The sequence below is a fragment of the Cherax quadricarinatus genome, chromosome 45, assembly GCF_038502225.1.
Source record: "Cherax quadricarinatus isolate ZL_2023a chromosome 45, ASM3850222v1, whole genome shotgun sequence".
Classification (NCBI taxonomy): Eukaryota; Metazoa; Arthropoda; class Malacostraca; order Decapoda; family Parastacidae; genus Cherax; species Cherax quadricarinatus.
The window spans coordinates 21,270,304-21,288,875 of NC_091336.1; the positions used below are offsets into that span (position 1 = coordinate 21,270,304).

An 18,572-nucleotide genomic window follows, 5' to 3' on the forward strand; every position below is an offset into this window, starting at 1 on the left:
TATCAGAAAACTCCTTAAAGTATTCTACTGTATACTTAATACAATAGTACACACACACTTTACAGTTATATTGCCATAAACATTGAAAAGCAAGGAGTTAAAAATGCTATTTATTCAATGGATTTCGTCCACTATTTCACAAGTCCGTTAAATCAAGACCGAATAGAGCGAGGGTTTACTTGCATACTATACAAGGGAAAATCATGTCACCCTCTCTCTAAGACTCAGATCATAAGCATGCTTTGCATTACATAAAGTAGTGATTACAGTACTTTAATAATAATAATAATATTTTATAATTTATTATAACTTTTTGTAAAAATATAGTTCAATACTGATTAATATTATGTATATATATATATACCATATATTACAAAAACAGTACTAACAAGATGAAAATGTACTTCAACAATAAATAAATGCTCAGATCATTCAGCAAAATCTCTTAGATGATCGACTGTATTCCATATTACTCACAAGGATGAAGTGGAATAACCAACTTGGCTCCAAATGGGGACACATACTTTATGCCTACAGCTCGAAATGTTTGTTGGGGTATGGGCAAGTTCATAAGGTACACTTTCCCACGAGCAGGAGTGTATGCTAATGGAAGAGCAGGACATAGAAGAACACGCGCAGGTAATGGCGGCTGAGTCGATGGTATTGCTGCCAGGTCACTAGGTGGGTCTAGGGCAAAAATAGGTGCACGACATGATGATGCCCAAGCAGAAGTCAAGTTTAACCAGGCTTGACCAGATCCACCCTCACCCGCCCGTCCACTGTGATCCAGTCGAGCATCAACTATCAGATCAAGAGTGGGCACAATGCCTCGGGGATCAGATGTTGTACGGCCATTGGTGAGGTTATAGAGCTGCAGCTCATGAGTAAGTAGTAGAGGAGGTGGAGGTGAAACAGACATCTGATTGGTGACTACAACAGTCTGCACTCCATGACTTTCTAAGTGTCGGGCAGTATTAACACCAGCTGCACCTTGTAAATGGCAACCACAAAGCAATACTACAATTGGAGGCTGCTGGCTATTACCTGTCCCCAACCTGTAAAAAAAAAAAAAATGATCAATAGGTTTATATCTAGCTAATCTTATCTAAACATCATTCTCCAAGGCAGGGTGACCAAAAAAAGAAAAACGTAAGTCGTCTTCTTAAATTTAGTAATGAATACAAGAGAAGGGGTTACTAGCCCCTTGCTATCAGCATTTCAGCCACCTCTTATGACACGCATTGCTTACAAAGGAAGAATTCTGTTCCAGTTCCCCACGGAAATAAGAGGAAATAAAGAAATACAAGTTAGGGTGAGATATAAGCAACTATTGGCAGAAAAATGGACTAGTGCAAGTATGAGTAGTGGGGGGATTGAAGAGGGTTGGAATAGTTTCAAAAATGCAGTATTAGTATGTGGGGAAAAAGTTTATGGCTATAAGAGGGTGGGTGCAGGAGGAAAGAGGAGTGATTAATGGAATGATGAAGTAAAGGGTGTGATAAGAGAGAAAAATGTAGCTTATGAGAGGTTTTTACAAAGCAGAAGTATATGGAGAGTAAAAGAAAGGTGAAGAGAGTGGTGAGAGAGTGCAAAAGGAGAGCAGATGATAGAGTGGGAGAGGCACTGTCAAGAAATTTTGATGAAAATAAGAAAAAATTTTGGAGTGAGATAAACAAGTTAAGAAAGCCTAGGGAACGAATGGATTTGTCAGTTAAAAACAGAGTAGGGGAGTTAGTAGATGGGGAGCTGGAGGTATTGGGTAGATGGAGGGAATATTTTGAGGAACCTTTAAATGTCGATGAAGAAAAGGAGGCGGTAATTTCATGCACTGGTCAGGAAAGTATAACCAGGGCCGGATTAAGAAGTCTCCGGGCTCTAGGCTACTCAGATTGGCGGGGCCCCTTTGAGTTACAGGTAAGTGAAGCGACCCCTTCCAGCTTGGGGGGGGGTCGATGTGAGCCTGTTTAAGGTCTAATTAAATACATTCTGGCTATTTAGATTTAATTTAATAGGGAAAGTACATCAAGACAACCAAAACCATTTACCAACAGCCATTATAACTATCTTGTTAAATCATGCATTTTAAAGAGAATAAACTCAAGACAGCATAGTATTACTAGATTAGGCTATTAAAGTAGTGACATCATGTACCTATTATATTCAGCATAACCACTACAGCACTATTATTCCCTTTATAAATCACTGACCATTATTATCATTTTTACTAAAATGCATCTTTACTGATCAAGTAGCCCTGTCAGGTACCTCCCTTAACATTTAGAGGCGAAAACAAACATTTATCCATACACATCAATGTCTATCAACAACACCTCAGTTAATTTGTCACAGTACAAGTCTAGATAACGTGTAATTACTACAGAAAATTGGAGAGGAATCTCCCATACTCACCCATTAGCGGGAAAACACAGATGTTCTGATGTAAACAAAGGTGTTTTGAGTGTTGCCATCTATGGTTAGGTTTATTTATTTTTATTTTATTTTATTTCATTATTTATTTTTGTTTTGATTAATTTTTAAAAATCAATTTTACTCTCCAAACACTTGAACTTTTTAGGTAGGGACCCCTTTGCACTTGCACCATGTGCGCAGTCTTGGATGAGCCCCTGAACCCCTTGGACCGCGGGGCCCCCAAATGTGCGGGGCCCTAGGCAAATGCCTAGTTTGCCAATGCAGTAATCCGGCCCTGGGTATAACATCTTTTAGGAGTGAAGAAGAGCAGGACGTGAGTGTGGGGGAGGTGCGTGAGGCATTATGTAGAATGAAAGGGGGTAAAGCAGCTGGAACCAACGGGGTCATGACAGAAATATTAAAAGCAGGGGGGATATAGTGTTGGAGTGGTTGGTATTTTTGTTTAATAAATGTATGAAAGAGGGGACGGTACCTAGGGATTGGCAAAGAGCTTGTATAGTTCCTTTATATAAAGGGAAGGGGGACAAAAGTGACTGTAAAAATTATAGAGGAATAAGTTTAGGGAGTATACCAGGAAAAGTGTTTAGTAGGGTTATTACTGAAAGAATTTGAGGTAAGACAAAGTAGGATTTCGGATGAGCAAGGAGGCTTTAGAGTGGGTAGGGGATGTGTAGATCAAGTGTTTACATTGAAGCATATATGTGTACAAATTTTAGATAAAGATAGGGAAGTTTTCATTGCATTTATGGATTTAGAAAAGGCATATGATAGAGTGGATAGGGGAGCAATGTGGCAGATGTTGCAAGTATATGGAATAGGTGGCAAGTTACTAAATGCTGTAAAGAGTTTTTATGAGGATAATGAGACTCAGGTTAGGGTGTGTAGAAGAGAGGGAGACTACTTCCCAGTAAAAGTAGGTCTTAGACAGGGATGTGTAATGTCACCATGGTTGTTTAATATATTTATAGATGGGAATGGGAAGTACAATGCCTGCACTTTAAAGGAGGGGTTTGGGATATTGGCAGTTTGGAGGGATATGTTGTGTATCTTTGTACATATATGCTTCTAAACTGTTGTATTCTGAGCACTTCTGCAAATCCAGTGATTATGTGTGAGTGAGGTGAAAGTGTTGAATGATGATGAAAGTATTTTCTTTTTGGGGATTTTCTTTCTTTTTGGGTCACCCTGCCACAGTGGGAGATGGCTGACTTGTTAAAAAAAAAAAAAAAAAAATCATGAAAGAAGTGCTAAACCTATAGGGGACATACAACTTTAGGAATATAAGGTAATCAGGTTCAGTGCAAGGAAAGGGAGGTCGGATTCAATTTTTTGGACTGACATGTAATAAATGGTGGTAAATGTGTTTCCTTCTTTGGGTCACCTTGCCTTCTAAATAACTATGGAAATTTTTTAATATTTTTCTGCAAGGTCCAAAATACCCGCCTTACGATATTAATCCGTTCCTGACAGCTCATCGTAAGCCGAAATTATTGTCAGCTGAATTAATTTTCCCCACGAGAAATAATGGAAATCAAATTAATCCGTTCCTGACACCCCAAAGTATGAAAAAAAAAATTTTTACCACATGAAATATTAATTTTAATACACACAAACTGAAGAAGACATGCACAATTACTACTCTACTAAGAATAGAATACATGACACTCACCTTTACTGAAGACCTGGTGATGATTGATGGGATGGGAGGAGGGGAGAGTGTGGAAGCTATTGTTTAGAAAGGGAATCCCCTTCTATTAGGACTTGAGGTAGCAAGCCCTTTTCCGGGGTTACTTCCCTTCTTTTAATGCCACTAGGACCAGCTTGAGAGTCACTGGACCTCTGTCACACAACAAATCTGTCCATAGAGCTCTGTACCTCCTGTTCCTTTAAAACTTTCCTAAAATGGGCTATAACACTGTCATTGTACAGGTTGCCAACACGGCTTGCAGTAGCTGTGTCAGTGATTTTCATCCGTAAAGTCTGCAGTTCAACTCACTTTGCACACATTTCCTTAATCTTTGAAGTAGGCAACTTCCTCAATTTCTCTCTCCTCTCCTCTGAAACAGTTTCCTCAGGTCTGGCCTCTTGCTGTTGAAGATGATCTTGCAGCTCATCAGTGGTTAGTTCTTCATTGTCCTCCTCCACCAACTCTTCCACATCCTCCCCACTAACCTCCAACCCCAAGGACTTCCCTAATACCACAATGGATTCCACAACTGGCATACGCTTCTCAGGGTTAGCCCCCAAACCCTTCAAAATCCCTTTCTTCTACACATTGTGGCCACAGTTTCTTCCAAGCAGAGTTCAAGGTCCTCTTAGTCACTCCTTCCCAAGCCTTACCTATAAGGTTTACACAACTGAGGATACTAAAGTGATCTTTCCAAAACTCTCTTAGAGTCAATCGAGTGTCTGAGGTCACTTCAAAGCACTTTTGAAACATAGCTTTTGTGTAGAGTTTTTTGAAATTTGAAATGACCTGATGGTCCATGGGCTGCAGGAGAGGAGTGGTATTAGGAGGCAAAAACTTGACCTTAATGAAGCTCATGTCCCGAGAAAGTCGCTCTGCCAAGTCTGCAGGATGACCAGGAGCATTGTCTAATACCAGGAGGCACTTAACCCTTTGAGGGTCGACAGGCCCTCTCAGAAACTCGTTCTCAGGGTCTGCCAAATTTAAAAAAAAAAAAAAAAAAAAAATTTCTTATGAAAAGATAGAGAATCTTTTCCCGATCATAATGACACCAAAATTATGAGATTTGATGGAAAACTTACGGAATTATGCTCTTGCGAAGTTAGCGGTCTCGGCGATGTTTACGCATCGGCGATTTTGCCCACTTTGAGCCCCATTTTCGACCAATTCCACTGTACTAGTCGACAAAAAACATGAATATTTCGCTAAAGCTACATTTTTTCTATTGAATAAGTGCAAGAAACCACCCATTTACCATTTTCAACTGTCCAATACAGTGGTCAGAATTTAGCAATTTTGCCAATTTCACACAAATTTCAAAAAATGCCAATTTCTGAATAGGGTCCAGAACAAACAAGAAATACATTCCTGGCACTAAAATGACATTTCCTCTGTTCATTAGTCACGTCTCAAGGCCCCTCTTACATTCTTTTGCTTTCCACTTTGAATTTTTATTCTCACAAAAAATAGAAGATTTACTGTTATGCAGACTACTGCATTAGTGTAAAAAATGATATAAATCATATTGGCGCACTTGCAAAAGAATATTAGACTCACCAGTTGATGTGTATTGGACGCTTGGCATGATTTGTTTACTTTTGAACTTTGGTAAAAATCGAACATTTCTGCTACTTGGAGCTCAATTTCAAGGTACTTTTCATTGTAAAACCAGTCAAAATCATCTCAATTTCTGTGATATGCCTTCCCTTCTATAAAATGAGACCAAGAAAACTAGAATACAACAATAAATACCATACGAAAATACAGTGCAAAGTCACTGTTTTATTCCAAAAAAACGGTCAAAGTTTTTTTTTTTTCTCATTATGCACTGTGTGCTGCAGGATTTTTTTTATACCATGCACACTGACCACATAGACCCATTCTTTCATATGGAGGCCTACCAGCCTTTTCCCGCGAGATTTGACGGCGCTAGAATTTATGCGTGCTAGTACGTCAAAAATCCCTGCGCGTAAGACGTACTAGTACGTCCGAAACCCTCAAAGGGTTAAGGTCCAGTTTCTTTTCCATTAGGTAATTTTTCACAGTGGGGGCAAATGCATGGTGTAACCAATCATAGAAAAAGTCCCTAGTGATCCATGCCTTACTGTTTGCCCTCCACAGCACACACAAATTAGCCTTGAGGACATTGTTTTGCCTGAACGCTCTGGGAGTTTCAGAGTGATACACCAATAAAGGCTTCACTTTGCAATCACCACTAGCATTAGCACACATCAAAAGAGTAAGCCTGTCTTTCATAGGCTTATGTCCTGGGAGTGCCTTTTCTTCCTGAGTAATGTAGGTCCTGCTTGGCATTTTCTTCCAAAACAGGCCTGTTTCGTAGCAATTAAACACTTGTTCAGGTTTCAGTTCTTCACTGCCTATGTACTCCTTGAATTCCTTCACATATTTTTCAGCCGCTTATTGGTCCGAACTGGCAGCCTCACCATGCCTTATCACCATGCCTTAAATTCACTCACATCACCACTAGCTGCAGGCATTTTTCTAGTTAAATCGTCATGCAACTTCCTAGCCTTTTCCCATATGATCACTTGAGAGATGCCATCTCCTGCTATCTGTTTTTCGTTTATCCACGCCAATAACAGTCTCTCAACATCTTCTATCACTTGTGATCTCTGTTTCGAAAACAAACTTGCACCTTTTGCAAGAACAGCTTCCTTGATTGCCGTTTTGTTGGCCAAGATAGTAGCAATGGTTGATTGGGGTTTGGTATACAACCTGGCCAGCTCCAAGACACACACTCCACTTTCGTACTTAGCAATTATCTCTTTCTTCATTTCCATAGTAATTTTCACTCTTTTTACCACAGGGTTGGTCCATGGTGACTTATTTTGCAGTTACAAGCACTAAAAACACTGTGATAATATGAAATGTATCGAATGTATGCTTAGATGCAACCACATTGGCTGGCTTGTAAACACTGGCACCCACGGGGCAGCTGAGGCCACACATGGGACGCGTCTTGGACGAATCACGTAAGGCGAGTTTTTTATCGTGAGGCGAGGCAAAATTTTTTGCGTTCAAATGCTTCGTATAGCAGATTTAACCTAACGCAATGAGTTTGTAAGGCGGGGGTCCACTGTATACTGAAACTTAATGAAAAGGCATGCTGTATTTAATGCTATTTTGGTGCACGAAAGAATTTTTTTTAACACACCGGCTGTCTCCCACCAAGGCAGGGTGACCCAAACAAGAAGGAAAACACTCATGGTGACTCACACATCACAGTCTTGCTAAATGTGTGCCAACATTACCACGTAATCGAAGACTGTCTACAACATAATGTTAAGAAAAGGGTACAATAAGGGCAAAGGATGTGAGACAGTAGTGTACAAGAAATAAACAGCAGGGTAGAAAAAAAAGAGCAATTAAGTTAATTATCTGAACATATGCAGAGAAAGGATAACAAAAAGTTGATGGTCATGAGTGGATATGAATCAAGAAAATGTAAAAACTGAAGAAGGGAAACCAAAAACAAGGAAGAAAAGGAAAAAGAACATAGAAGGTAAAGGGTTAGTATAGATCATTATTATATACAAAGAATGAGACACTTACCTAAAGGATCCAAAAAGAATAAAAGTCACAATTTCATGGAGCAATGGGTAGAGTCACTCACAAATTTCTGTTAATGCACGGCATATAGATATTCGTGAGAATGCACATGCTGATTGTATATGTTACTGTACAAAATGAAATGGTGTGGACATAAGAAAAATTAATACAGGACATAAAATTAAAGGCCAGTGTTACCTGTGGCTACCACCACTAAGAGAAAGTATGATCTCAGTAGCAGCTCGTCCAATCATCTCCAGCTGGCGAGAGTTTGTGAGGCCATGTTGATTTGCTGTGGATAGGAGGGCAGCACGGAGCTCACTGGTTACAGAAGGTACAAGTAGTCCACTATCTGGAAATCAGAGTATTTTCTACATTAATTACACACACAAACATATATAAATTGGTTATAGTAAACTGATAAAATATAAAATGTTTCACAAATAGCTCAGTATTTCTGTCTGAGGTAATAGTCATATCCAATCTTTTTTTTTTTTTTGTAAGGTGTGAGCAACATTACAACATAACAATAATATACAAAATTAATTACTAACCATTAGCATATATAACCTCAGCAGCACCTGATGTGGGAACAATGATTTGCCTTTTTACTGGTGGTTTCGAGGGCAAAACGTTCTCGTCACACCTATAATTTTTCTCAGCATAGCGGTCAGCCTGGCGTATAACATCTGGTTTCAAACTCTGAATTTCCTCCATTACAGCCTGTGTAAGTACAGTAATATAATATTGTAAATCATTATATTTCAGAAAAAGAGCAATGTGATAAAAAATAATTGTAGGACTAGGAAAAAAAAAGATATGGAGACAAAAATTAAAAGTGTGGAGAGTGAATATAGCATACTGTGGTAAATTACATGTGCATTTACTCTGGGGTCTATACAAGATGAAGTAAAAGACAAATGAAGAAGGCAGAATGAATAAAAAATCACAGTACTCTAGCTAGAACAATTCACAAGCAACCCATATAAAGGAGAGGAAACTTATGATAGCATTTCGCTCCATTCTGGACAACTGTCAAGTTACAACTGTGACTCGTGACTTAACAATGGTCCAGGATGGACTGTACCCTTGTCGTACATTTCCTAAGTACAAATTATTTTTGAAGTAGTGAAGGGAAAAAGTTGCAGGAAGTTTAAGTCTCTGAGGAAAGAAGTTTGTCACTAAATGTCAAAATGGAAATGCTTCATTCTAAAGTGTGTGAGTGTGGTGAAAGTGTTGAATGATGATGAAAGTATTTTCTTTTTGGGGATTTTCTTTCTTTTTTGGGTCACCCTGCCTCGGTGGGAGATGGCCAACTTGTTGAAAAAAAAAAAAAAAAAATGTATGTGTAGTGTGACCTAAGTGTAAGAAGTAGTAGCAAGATGTACCTGAAATCTTGCAGGTTTATAAAACAAACAAAAGACACCAGCAATCCTACCATCATGTAAAACAATTACAGGCTTTCGTTTTACACTCACTTGGCAGGACGGTAGTACCTCCCTGGGCGGTTGCTGTCTACCAACCTACTACCTACATACTTTCATATCTACACAGTTAATAAAAAATTCACATTTTATAACAAAATCACTATCTAATACTGTTGTTAAGGATAATTTGTGACAGGTATAAAAACTTTCTATGGTCTATATTCTACTGTAATTCAAAAATTAATGAAAAAGCTCATATGAACATTTTCATTTTTTATGGAAGGATGATGCTTATTGAGAAATGACTATGATATCACATGGTAAAATTGTAATCTCTATTAAGTCTTAAATTTTTCAGGCATGTATACTACAGCTCTTTTACAGCAACTATGGTTTCAACACCTTTTCAACACCTTTCTAGCATACATATATATATTTTCTCCATGGGGAAGTGGAGCAGAGTTCTTCCTCCGTAAGCGGCGACTAAAATTCTGGGAGCAAGGGCCTAGTAACCCCTTCTCCTGTATATATTACTAAATTTAAAAGGAGAAACTTTCATTTTTCCTTTTGGGCCACCCCGCCTCGGTGGGATACGGCTGGTATGTTGAAAGAAAGTACGTATATGCATTTCATTAACAAGCCAGCTGTCTCCCACCAAGGTAGGTATTACAAGTGACTTGAGTATTCAAATACACCAAGGAGTAGGATAGGGGTATAAACTAGACCTTGAGGCCTTTTAATGCAAGGATAACAAAATAAAAGCATTTCTTGCAAGTAAGTTCTAAAGAATAGTGACAAACATATGGTTTCTAAACTTTGATACAATAATCTTTACCTGTTTGTCAAAGAGAGCAAGATTCTTTTCAAAATCAAACTCTGTAGTAAGCATATCATCATCAATAGGGGTACCAAAGGTAGTTTCATCCCGAGCCCGCCTCAGTCTTTCTTTTTTCCCAGGGGTTCGTGATGTATCATTGCTGTATCTGTCATTACGCCGAGGAGAGCTGTATTCCTGTACTGTTGATGTGGCTTGGTTCATTCGTTGCCATTCACCAGCAGATTCTCTTTAAAGAAAGAAGGGAAACATTAACAATACAAAAATTTTCATTTTTTCTTTAAACACAACGGCCATCTTCAATCGAGGCAGGGTGACCCCCAAACAGATATACCTTTACCTTTGATATACCTTTGAAGAATTTCAAGAGTATATCTACTCTCTGAGCCTGGCCATGGGTCAGGCTCGTCTGGTGCTCGCCTAGTCAACCAGGCTGTTGCTGCTGGAAGTCCGCTGCCCCACATATCCATCACAGCCTGGTTGATCTGGCATCTGGTGAAGATACCTGTCTAGTTTCCTCTTGAAGACTTCAACACTTGTTCCAGCAGTGTTTATGATATCTTCTGGTAAGATGTTGAAAAGTCTGGGACCCCGGATGTTGATACAGTGTTCCCTTATTGTCCCCACTGCACCCCTGCTCCTCACTGGGTTTATTTTTACACTTCCTCCCATATCTCTCATTCCAGTATGTTGTTATGGCAGTGTGCAGATTTGGGACCAAGCCCTCGAGTACCTTCCAGGTATATATTATCATGTACCTCTCTCTCCTCTGCTCCAATGAGTACATGTTCAAGACTTGCAGGCGTTCCCAGTAGTTTAGATGCTTTACTGGCTCAATGTGAGCAGTAAACGATCTCTGTATTTGTTCCAGCTCCGATATTTCTCCTGCCCTGAATGGGGCTGTCAGCACTGAGCAATATTCTAAGTGAGGGAGCACTACCGATTTGAAGAGTGTCACCATCGGCATTGTTTCCCTTGTTTTGAAAGTTCTCAATACCCACCCAGTCATCTTCCTGGCTGTCGTGATCTTGGTCTTGTTATGGTCTTTAAAAGAAAGGTCCGCTGACATAATTATTCCTAGGTCTTTTACATGTTCCTTACATTCTATTTGGTGACCCTCTTGAGTTTTGTATATACAGTAGTGCTCCTTTTGAGTTCTTCATTCGTTCCATACCTAAGCAGCTGGAACTTATCACCAGAGGAAACACAATCACCATCATTCACTTGATCAATGTCTTGCCAGAAGTATGCTGACATCACAGTTTAGATGATCCTCTGAATTGCAACATTCTCAATAATAAGCAAAACCAAACTACATTTGCTGACCAAATAAGATTTCTTCATAAAAAGACTTGCTCTGAAGCAAGTACAATAGATGTACTAAAAACATAAAATTTGATAAAAAAAAAAAAAAGTGGATCAAGATTCTTACTAAAAGGGTGCTGCAACAAAATATTTTTCCCTCTAAATCAACTGCAAGGATTAAGGTGTATGACATACACATTTGATTCTAAATTGTGAGTCCCTGAAATGGATGGTCCCATTCAGTTTAGTGTGCAATCCTCCCCCAATATAAGAAGGTGGGTTCCTATGTTATGCTGAAGTAAACTAATCCCTTTACTTGTTTACAAAAATTACAAATGAAGGTGTTGAATATATGATTAAACTAATAGCTCCTACACCATAGCTGATACAATACAGATAAAATGGAGGAAGTACAGTGCCTGCACTATGAAGGAAGGGTGTTAATGTTACTGTTTTATAACTGTAGTGTAAGCACACCTCTGGCAAGACAGTGATGGAGTGAATGATAGTGAAAGTTTTTCATTTTTGGGCCACCCTACCATGGTGGGAAACGGCAGATGTGTTAATAAAATAAAAAAAAAATGGAGGGTATAAGGTATATAGGATTTTGCTATCCAAGAATATACAATGCATATACAGTAACATCTAGGTTACCTGGAGGTTATTCTGGGGATCAACACCCCCGCAACCCGGTCCATGACCAGGCCTCCCGATGGATCAGGGCCTGATCAACTAGGCTGTTACTGCTGGCCGCACGCAGTCCAACGTACGAGCCACAGCCCGGCTGATCCGGCACTGACTTTAGGTATCTGTCCAGCTCTCTCTTGAAGGCAGCCAGGGGGTTATTGGCAATTCCCCTAATGCTTGATGGGAGGCTGTTGAACAGTCTTGGGCCCCGGATACTTATGGTGTTTTCCCTTAGTGTACCAATGGCGCCCCTACTTTTTATTGGGGGCATTTTGCATCGCCTGCCCAGTCTTTTACTTTCGTAGAGAGTGATTTCTGTGTGCAGATTTGGGACCATTCCTTCCAGGATTTTACAAGTGCAGATTATGATATATCTCTCCCTCCTGCGTTCCAACGAGTACAAGTCAAGTGCTTCCAAGCGTTCCCAATAGTTAAGGTGCTTGACAGAACTTATACGTGCAATAAAGGATCTCTGTACACTCTCTAGATCTGCGATTTCACCTGCTTTGAATGGAGATGTTAATGTACAGCAGTATTCCAGACTAGAGAGAACAAGTGATTTGAAAAGGATCATCATTGGCTTGGCATCTCTCGTTTTGAACGTTCTCATTATCCATCCTATCATTTTCTTTGCATGTGCGATCATGGCACTGTTGTGATCCTTGAAAGTGAGATCCTCAGACATTACTCCCAGGTCCCTTACATTATTTTTCTGCTCTACTGTATGTAGGTAGTAGGTTGGCAGATAGCAACCACCCAGGGAGGTACTACCATCCTACAAAATGAGTGTGAAATGGAAATGAAATGAAATATTTTACATGATGGCAGGATTACTGGTGCTTTTTATTTTTCTTTCTCTCCTAAACATGCAGAATACCAGGTATATCTTGCTACTTCTACTTGCACTTAGGTCACACTACACATGCATGTACACTTGTATATATACACATTCTCATCTGGGTTTTCTTCTATTTCTTAAAAGTTCTTGTTCTTTATTTCCTCTTATCTCCATGAAAAAGTGGAGAAGAATTCTTCCTCCGTAAGACTTGCATGTCATAAGATGTGACTAAAATGCTGGGAGCAAGGGGCTAGTAACCTCTTCTCATGTATAAATTATTAAATTTACAAAGAAAAACTTTCATTTTACTTTTTAGGTCACCCTGCCTTGGTGGGATATGGCCACTGTGTTAAAAAACTATATACGTTTAGAGTATCATCCCAACTGATAAACTTAAGGCAGTACATTAAATCAAACTACTGATGAAAAAAATGATAAGGCCAAATCAATCAGCTAGTTCTAGCAATTCAAAACATACAAACAAATTGTACTACAAGACCTTAATGCTACTTAGTGACCTTTCTAGAAGGGCACAAACATCATAGTCAAACATTATCCTATTTTCAATGCAGGCACTGTATCTTCCTCCTCCAAAACTTAAGTGTGGTAGTCACTCCAATTCAACATGCTCACAGCACAGCTGTGAGCATGTTAAACAGTACCACAAATATTGCGGTACTGTTGTAAAAACATCCAAATGGGTGGTCGCTGAAGGAACTTTGAATGATTAAAATGTGACTTTTACATGAGCCACATGCAGTGGGTGCCCATTTTCTGTTTGTGCAGCAGACTTTATCATCCTTTATCTTATATTTATAGTTTTCTCTTCTAACAATCTCACCTAACTTAAAAATGGGCTATAAACCCTAAGTGAAATGTAATATAGCTATCAGGAGAATGGGTTGCACAGCAACGCCATTAAAAATAAAATAGCTAAAAGTACATACAATTTAAATAGTGGATTTTGACCCCCATTATTTCATAAGTCATTATATTAAGGTTCATTGTATCGAGGGTTTTCTGCACCTTACTGTATGCATCAGTGTACTATATGTCTAAAACCTACACCAATTTATAGTAAAACAAGGTTTTCCTACATTGCTTTAAAAATGCATTGATATTTGCTGCCCATATTGAAGTAATTTGTCAAGAATGGCCTACATCTCAGTTCACTCCAACAAAATGCTTCCAGAGTACAGTACACAATAAGTCCAATTATAATATGTTCTGCAAAAAAATGATAACAAACAGTATTTGTTAACTGACCTGGACCCCGAAGAATGAGGCCCATGAGCGAGCGTTTCGCCTACAGATGTGCGAGGCTTACGTCGAATGTGCTGCACATCATTCACCGAGCATCCTGTCCGGGTCACATCTGCAGTAGCTGTTGCCTGCTGTAATGGAGCATGTTTCAATGATTTCTGGTAAGATATACACTGACTTTCTGGACAGTCTTGCTGCTTCTGTAACCGCTGTTGAGACAGGGACTGAGGCTGAACAACCTGCTGTAGCTGCTGTCCTCGTTTTGAATTCACATTTTGTTGCTGTTCATCAGTGCCATCACTTGGACGTGACAGGATCTTTAAGTCTATGATGTCACCAGCACTGGAATTATTTGTCTAGATAAGGCACTACCAATAATATAGGCAAACACAACATTTTAATAATGACAAAACATGCATTAAAACACTTTCTTTTAACACACCAGCCATCTCCCACCGAGGCAGGGTGACCTGAAAAAGAACAAATGCTTTCATAACTTTTTCTTCTTTCTACATTTAGTAATTTATACAGGTAAACTAGTTACTAACCCCTTATTAAAACACTATTTATGGATGTAAAAATAAAAAAAAATGAAAAAATTCAAATCTATTTTATGTTTATAAGTAGAGCATTAAGACATTTTTTATCAAAGATCAGATGCTGAGTTTGTCCTCATTGTTGGCACTGTCGCATATAGAAAACACTTAAAATTAAGAGTACTCTCTTTCTCCATACCTATCAGCTGTTCACTACAGTTTCTGAAAGCTAATGTTCCTTTACTATTCAGCTATCACAATTTAGAACTTATACAGACTACAGTTTTCTTATACATTACAGTACATACTCCAAATAGTGCCTCTAATGAATTAAATGATGCTACATGCTTTTATTCTTTTTTGAAGTACCCTATCCATAATTAGTTACCGAGACATAGTACATATAGGCATTTCTACAATCATTCTATTTCTCTAACACAAATTAAAAAACTTACTTGATGGTAACTTCTGAAAGAGCAGCTGGGCGACCATTGTGAAGCACTCGAGTAATGGTGATAGTCTGCCTCTCAGCATTAACACTCACCACCCGTCCCTGGTACCATCCCAAGCCACCACCTACTTCCACCGACACCTCACACCCAACATATTCACTGCACATTTTGTGCTCCTGTTGAACGGAAAGCAATTTCACCTTGAAGCTGAAAATTAGAGAAAAAATTTTAGTTACAACATTACATACATAAAGATAATACATTATCTGTTCAGATGCTCCTTGCAAAAGAGTGTTTCACATACTGTTAAGACATCAAATAATCAACTGCATGATAAATAAAACACTAGCTGAATTATGATTATTCAATTTAATAGTTAGGAAAACAACAGTGTTCTGGGATTCAGGGAAACCGGTTATTTTCATATAGTCGGACTTGAGTCCTGGAAATGGGAAGTACAATGCCTGCACTTTAAAGGAGGGGTTTGGGATATTGGCATTTTGGAGGGATATGTTGTGTATCTTTATACGTATATGCTTCTGAACTGTTGTATTCTGAGCACCTCTGCAAAAGCAGTGATAATGTGTGAGTGTGGTGAAAGTGTTGAATGATGATGAAAGTATTTTCTTTTTGGGGATTTTCTTTCTTTTTTGGGTCACCCTGCCTCGGTGGGAGACGGCCGACTTGTTGAAAAAAAAAAAAAAAAAATTCCTACATTTCCTCAAAAGGCTTGACATCTATTTGGGCCCCTATTTTGTATCACTAGACAGTGCTACCTTGATATCAGTCCAGAGATTAGTATTAGATAATAATGTTTATTAACCACTACTACTACTACTTAATTCTAATGGAATAAACTTAACCTTGCCAGTTCACCAAGCAGTAAGTAGGTGCCTGAGTGTTGGTAGATTATAGTGGCGTCACATCCCAAGGAATAACTTGTATAATAATAATAATAATATCTTTATTTACTACAAGTACATGTACAAGGTATACAGGCCTAGCTAACAACAATTACACACTACTATATAGAAAGCCCCTTGTTATGCTCCACATGTCAGGCAAATTAGGTCAGTGTCCCAGGATGCGACCCACACCAGTCGACTAACACCCAGGTACCCATTTTACTGATGGGGAACATAGACAACAGGTGGAAAGAAACATGCCCAATGTTTCTACTCTGGCTGGGAATCAAACCCAGGCCCTCGCCGTGTGAAGCGAGAGCGTTAGCCACCAGGCCACCAGAGCCTGGTGGGTTTAGAAAACTATTTCTCTATTCATATTCTGTACTTTTATCAAGATGGACTAAACACATCAACTCCAGACTGAGGGGCTAATTGCCTCAAATTCCTCATCATCTACTGTTCTCGATATTGGACAAATGAAATCAATGGTTGGCAAAACGTTTCCAGAATATTATTATTATTATTATAATCAAAAAGAAGCGCTAAGCCACAAGGGCTATACAGCGCTGCGTTTCCAAAATAAAGATACCCAAATGTCTCATTTAACAAGGAAGAGCTGTTGAGGTGGGTTAAATAGGTTTTCATTCAGGTCTCTTACATAATTTTAAACTTTTGAAAAGGCTTTATATATTGAATTTTGTAAAATGTAACACAGGATAAACAAATACTATCAATGTGACCAACAGAGATTTCACAAATAACCTGCAATTAGGAAGATAAGATAAGATAAGGTAAGATTTCATTCGGATTTTTAACCACAGAGGGTTAGCCACCCAGGATAACCCAAGAAAGTCAGTGCGTCATCGGGGACTGTCTAACTTATTTCCATTGGGGTCCTTAATCTTGTCCCCCAGGATGCGACCCACACCAGTCGACTAACACCCATGTACCTATTTGCTGCTAGGTGAACAGGACAACAGGTGTAAGGAAACGTGTCGAAATGTCTCCATCCGCCAGGAATCAAACCCGGGCCCTCCGTGTGTGAAACGGGAGCTTTAGCCACCAGGCCACCGGGCCACTTATAACAACATTACTCTTAGGCCTCGTCATGGACTAGACCACAGGGGCGTTGACCCCTGGAACACCCTCCTGATAGACATTTCCGTCCATGGAATGTGACCTATTTCCATTCAGGTTCCTCATTACACAGTAATTTTAAAGTTACTGACTTTCTTCAACTTACATTTTGAACAAAATAATATATCATCTGTTTTATTGGGAGAGGGAGGGGGGGGGAGTAAAAAAAAATTAACCATTGTCTACCACAATAAATAAATATTTATTTACTTATTTATTATAAAGAATTGTCAACAATGCATAACATAATGCCCCTCAAAAGTGGTGCTGGGGAGGGATCCTGATCCAAGGAACTGGATCTGCTCTCCACTTCCTTGGACCGAACCATATTACCTCCCACTCCCCAAAGCGCTGTATGACCCCTATGGGTTTAACGCTTTCCCCTTAAATACAATAATAATAACACTGAACTACATTGGGGTCTGTGAGGGGTGAAATTCCCCGCATTTCCGTTAGAAACAAACAATATATATATAAACCGAAGCAAACAATATATGAAAAAGTTCAAAATAAGCTTCAAAAATACGTGACTTGACTCACCAGACGATTAATCAGTAATACACCGGAGAAAATGTCAAAAAGGATCAACTTAAGCAGCCATTAGTGTTCTTTATTTACGTTTGAGAAGCGTTCGTGAGCCATGAAGTTATGACGTCACGTTCGTGAGCCATGAAGTTATGACGTCACGTTCGTGAGCCATGGAGTTATGACGTCACGTTCGTGAGCCATGGAGTTATGACGTCACGTTCGTGAGCCATGGAGTTATGACGTCACGTTCGTGAGCCATGGAGTTATGACGTCACGTTCGTGAGCCATGGAGTTATGACGTCACGTTCGTGAGCCATGGAGTTATGACGTCACGTTCGTGAGCCATGGAGTTATGACGTCACGTTCGTGAGCCATGACGTTATGACGTCACGTTCGTGAGCCATGGAGTTATGACGTTACGTTCGTGAGCCATGAAGTTATGACGTCACGTTCGTGAGCCATGAAGTTATGACGTCACGTTCGTGAGCCATGAAGTTATGACGTCACGTTCGTGAGCCATGGAGTTATGACGTCACGTTCGTGAGCCATGAAGTTATGACGTCACGTCCGTGAGCCATGAAGTTATGACGTCACGTTCGTGAGCCATGAAGTTATGACGTCACGTTCGTGAGCCATGAAATTATGACGTCACGTTCGTGAACCATAGAGGTATGACGTCACGTTCGTGAGCCATGAAGTTATGACGTCACGTTCGTGAGCCATGAAGTTATGACGTCACGTTCGTGAGCCATGAAGTTATGACGTCACGTTCGTGAGCCATGAAGTTATGACGTCACGTTCGTGAGCCATGAAGTTATGACGTCACGTTCGTGAGCCATGAAGTTATGACGTCACGTTCGTGAGCCATGACATCACATCTTTATTTTATTTTTATCAAAAATTTATTTCCTTCAGTTATGGGAAACTAGTGACGGGCTCTTGATCCATGATTGTATATTGTACGCTACTAGC

General features: G+C 39.4%; 1 protein-coding gene across 1 annotated transcript; it reads right to left on the reverse strand.

Annotated features, from left to right (window-relative positions):
- Positions 1–334: 334 nt before the first annotated feature.
- Positions 335–17,731, reverse strand: Edc3 (Enhancer of mRNA-decapping protein 3). The gene is made up of 7 exons (XM_053785266.2): positions 17,613–17,731; positions 15,034–15,237; positions 14,046–14,384; positions 9,950–10,178; positions 8,242–8,410; positions 7,886–8,039; positions 335–1,055 (listed from the first exon to the last, which is right to left on the reverse strand). The coding sequence occupies exons 2-7, from the start codon at positions 15,195–15,197 to the stop codon at positions 470–472; spliced, it is 1,641 nt and encodes a 546-aa protein (XP_053641241.1). The 5' UTR covers positions 15,198–15,237; positions 17,613–17,731; the 3' UTR covers positions 335–469.
- Between the last annotated feature and the right edge of the window lie 841 nt (positions 17,732–18,572).

Coding starts and splice junctions, on each gene's coding strand:
- Edc3 (XM_053785266.2), bottom strand. CDS start 15,197: ATGTGCAGTGAATATGTTGGGTGTGAGGTGTCGGTGGAAGTAGGTGGT. Junction 10,179..14,045: donor CCTCATTCTTCGGGGTCCAG/GTCAGTTAACAA, acceptor CTTTCTTTAAAG/AGAATCTGCTGGTGAATGGC. Junction 1,056..7,885: donor CTTAGTGGTGGTAGCCACAG/GTAACACTGGCC, acceptor TTTTTTTTACAG/GTTGGGGACAGGTAATAGCC.